The sequence below is a fragment of the Octopus bimaculoides genome, chromosome 10, assembly GCF_001194135.2.
Source record: "Octopus bimaculoides isolate UCB-OBI-ISO-001 chromosome 10, ASM119413v2, whole genome shotgun sequence".
NCBI lineage: Eukaryota > Metazoa > Mollusca > Cephalopoda > Octopoda > Octopodidae > Octopus > Octopus bimaculoides.
The window spans coordinates 88,081,500-88,085,942 of NC_068990.1; the positions used below are offsets into that span (position 1 = coordinate 88,081,500).

At 30.8% G+C, this 4,443-nt stretch overlaps 1 protein-coding gene across 1 annotated transcript in view; it reads right to left on the reverse strand.

Moving 5' to 3' along the window:
• Positions 1-4,249, reverse strand: part of LOC106884433 (60S ribosomal protein L7) — a gene marked incomplete at its 5' end in the record, with an annotated part of 13,873 nt that extends 9,624 nt beyond the window's left edge. Inside the window, 6 exons of the mRNA XM_052970985.1 lie at positions 369-389; positions 890-910; positions 1,908-1,928; positions 2,713-2,736; positions 3,794-3,811; positions 4,227-4,249. Coding sequence (XP_052826945.1) covers positions 369-389; positions 890-910; positions 1,908-1,928; positions 2,713-2,736; positions 3,794-3,811; positions 4,227-4,249 — 128 coding nt within the window. The remainder of the gene's footprint in view (positions 1-368; positions 390-889; positions 911-1,907; positions 1,929-2,712; positions 2,737-3,793; positions 3,812-4,226) is intronic.
• Positions 4,250-4,443: the final 194 nt, after the last annotated feature.

Consider the following 4,443-nt stretch of genomic DNA (forward strand, 5'->3'; position numbering starts at 1 on the left):
GGTTAAGTTTTATTTGTGAAATACAGTTACTTTGAATTTGCTTCAGAAAGCAGTCTATATTTGTGATGGTTAGTCAGCCTGGGCTTCAAGGGGGCAGCAGCCCAAAAATACCTGGGAACCACTCATGTAGAGCATGTGTAAGGATTTACACCACTTCATTCCTCTGATAGACCACCTATCTTTATAGGTGGTTGGTTATCACTTATCTTATTAAGTTCATTTGTAATCTCTTACTACCCATTACAGTTGAAAAGATTTGAGCAATGCACTGCCCAGTTCAAGAATTGAACCCATGACTTTACCCAGAGTCAAACATCCATAGACAATGACCTTTCACATACTCAACTACATAACAAGTTAATACTCACGCTACAGGTTTCTTCGCAGCACTGAAAAATTAAAATAACAGCATATTAAACACTTATATTGATCAACAGTTCAATTAAGTGATTTCCAATATTATATAAATATGAAAACTATCTGAAGAATTTACTGTCTCAAATTACTAAAATATACTGCTTTCATAATTGTCATTAAATGTCTGGTTTCCATGCTGGCATGGGTTAGACTGACTGAAAACTAGTAAGCCTGGTTCCAATCTTATTTAGCATGGTTTCTACGTCTGGATGCCCCTCCTTACACGATTGTTAAAACAATGATATTGCCTTTAAACATGTAGAGCATGTGTAAGGTGTTATACCACTTCATTCTTCTAACTGACCACCTACTCTTATAGGTGGTTCGTTATCACTTATCCAATTAAGTTTATTAATTTCTTACTTTTATATGCTTATCATTAAAACTTGGCATATATATGAATGTTACTGTTTAATTTATGTCAACATAATTTTAATACAAATACTATTTTAATTATAAAAAAAATATTTACCCTTTATCAGCCACCTTCTTCCTAAAAAGAAAAAAACAAAAACAATTAGTTTGAAATTGAAGAGACAAAAATTCTAGTTAGCTTTAAATTCATTGCAATACAACACATTTTTAAACTATCCCTTTTCCACAATAACTAAGAAATTAACCATTACAAAATGAAAAATATTTAATCCTTTAGCAACCAGCCAAAATATTTGACCCATTTTATATTCAAACTGACTAGATCCAACCTTTCCACCATACCCTACAATGCCATTCTAAGAATAAAAAACTGTCACACCATGCATTATCTCAAAGCTATGAGATAATGCATGGTTAATACAAAGCAGTGATTAAAATAAGCATTACATTTTAACAATCTGAATGCTAATGGATTAAATCTGAAATTTTATTAGAATACTGAAAACACTTGTTTACAGTACCATATACTAACCAGATTAACACAGTTGGTATAACAAAATTTCAATGTAAATTTTATTAAATCATTGATCAAACATATTTTCATTAGGTAAACGCTTATATATAATCTGACATTGATGTACCAAATTTTATGTTCTCTTGGAATTAGGCCATTTCTATTACATTCTAGTCTTTTTTTAAAAATTACATGAACTTCAGATTTAGGAAAAGCAACTTAATTAGAAAGATTTCCAAAGGAAGTAGCTACAGTGAGACAAAGAAGAAGTATAATCCATAGCAGAGTTTTAACAAAATGTGAATAGAATTTGAATAGCTGTACTAAAAGCAATAATAAATTGATTCTAATAAGTAAATAGAGTGAAAATATTTTCCCTATTTTATATTTGTCCTGGTTTAATATATATGGTAATATTTAGAGTAGCTTGCAGAACCTGTCAGTTGTACTCCAGATATCACTTGAAAATAATAAACTGTTTTCTATGAAAGTAGCTTAGAAAATTCATTAAAACACATTATAGTTAAAAAGTGTACTAACAAAAAAGTAAAAACTTATATTGAATATTTTAATACATTATATATAACAAAATAATACTCACTCTGCAGGTTTCTTTGCATCTCTGAAAAATTTAAATTATATCATATGAAAAGTGGTTTTCAATATTAATAATATAGGCAAATTGAAATAAAAAGATAAGTGCTTAAATAACTAAATATTAAAGCGTAGTGGTTTGATTACATTCATAGCAAAAGTGTATAAACTGATTTTCTGTTTCAGAATTATAGTTACAAGCTGACTTTCTTCACTCTTGGAAGATGTTTCATACCAAAAAATGTTCATTGCCCATTCAATTCAATCTATTGATACTGTTAATTCTTTTCATATTATGAAACACAATGTCTAATTGTTTGCTGTTAATCAAAATAATCTGCAGTTGTCTACCCAGCTATGTGGCATTATTTCTACAAACTTTATTACTATAACATTGATTTAGCACTTTCGATGATAAACTATAATGAAAAATAGAAAAATACTTAGGAAGATTTTAGTTTGAAACACCAAGACTAACAAAAGCAAGGCAGTTGCTTCTAATCAGCCCTCAATAGATACTGTTGGCAGAAACAGTCAAACAATATTAGATACTTGTTTGAGGTCAAAAGAAGACTACATAATCTTAAATAAGCAATACTCACTTGCAATTTAGAAATTTCATAATTTTTCACAGCAAGAAACCCAATGAAACAGCATAAACAATTAAACCTTACACCTATAAGCTCTCTCTGGTATGCAAATACTAAAATTTGTTTTAATGATTTAAAACAATGTCAACAAAACAATCAGCTGAGAAAGAAAAACATTTCCATCTCCAACAAAATACATAGTTCAATTAACTTTATACTCACGGCTTCTTTGCTACTTCTTTCTTCCTACAAAAATAAGAAAAAAAAATGTTTAATCATCTACATTTTACTATTACGAGTGTAAAACAAGACGGCTATGCTGAAATATTCATCAGAAAGATTAGAAAGACAACAAAAGTCCCACAAGGTACATAGTTCAAAACTTTTGTTGAAAAATTATGGTTAGCATGACAGCAACTCCAAAACACTTAGACAAAAAATAAATTTAAAAATCATATTTCAGTTATCTCTCATCTCTATATGTATTCACCTCTTCAGCAAGACACTTGCCAATTTCATATCCCTCAGTACCATAGCAAACTTAGTTGGCAGATCTTGTCTTAAAGGTATTTGATGACCTCACCAGTGCTGGTGCCACACACACACACACACACACAAGCACCCAGCAAACTCTTAAGTGGCTGGCACTAGGAAGGGCATCCAGCTGTAAAAAAAATTAAAAAGCATGCTACAGTAGACACTGGAGCTCAATGCAGCCCTCTGGCCCATCAGTTCATGTTGAACCGTACAACCCAAACCAATATGGATTATACAGTTCAACATGAACCAGACATCTATTACTGAAGAGATGGGACATGTTGAAATCACGTGATCAGGCAGTTACAGCATCCATAGCTGACGATTCTTATCTGCCAGTACTATGCGTGTGCTTATATACACATTGCATCCACAGGAGGTCCTCGAGTTAGATAAAATGCAATATTTGGCACTAACAATATCCACATTAAGTTGGATATAGATTGCTTTTATATATATATATATATAGCAAAAAAGAGACACTGAGAGTGAATTAAGCAGACATGATGTGATAGTGAAATGTCTGACAAAAGCAATTCTGCCATAGACAGCATCTATGTCGGTTTCAATCTACTTATAACACATGACAGCCAAAGCATCACACTTTAAACAGCTTGGTTCAAGAGCCACATATACAACTCATAGTGTCCAGAAATATTTTCTAGTGAATTATGATTGCATGATATTAAGACCATCTTTTTAAAAAATTAAAACAAATTGCTATTACTAAGACCTTGTTACAAACAAAGGTGACAAAACTACTTACTTCTCCACTTTCTTTGGCCTAGAAAAGAAGAAAATATTTTTGTTAGTTACATGATATATTTACAAACATTAGATGGGATTATATTTAATTTACAATAAATTATTTCAATTATTTAAGGCAAACACAAGTAAAACGCTAATTTTTTTCACTTTAATGTTTTTGTCTGTATTTAATTTCAATTTGCATAGGTTCTTCAATTCGCTACAATATCTTTAAAGTAAACAAAATCAAAAATTTTAATTGGTGGCGGGGGAGAAGAGGTGGGGGGATTAAAATTTTTTTTGCATGTTTGTAATCTCCAACATCTAAAATGTAGGAATCTGAAAAATTCTTTTTTTTTTAAATGCATTTTCCAAGGAGAGGTACGAAACTGCATTAGCCCCAAATATAATATTATTTAACAATGTCTTATGAACACAAAATAGATACTTACGCTTCAGCCTTTTTTGGAGTCCTGAAAAATTAAAATACATAAATGATTTATATAAATGAACATGTCAATTTTTTTTACAAAATTACATTTCTTACTGAAAAAGACTAAGCTATGCTGCCATCATATCACAGCAGTATTATAAAAGGTGAACTGTTTTTGCTATTCAAAGCTACATGTCAGCGGCAAAGATATGTGTGTGTGTGTGTGTGTATGTATG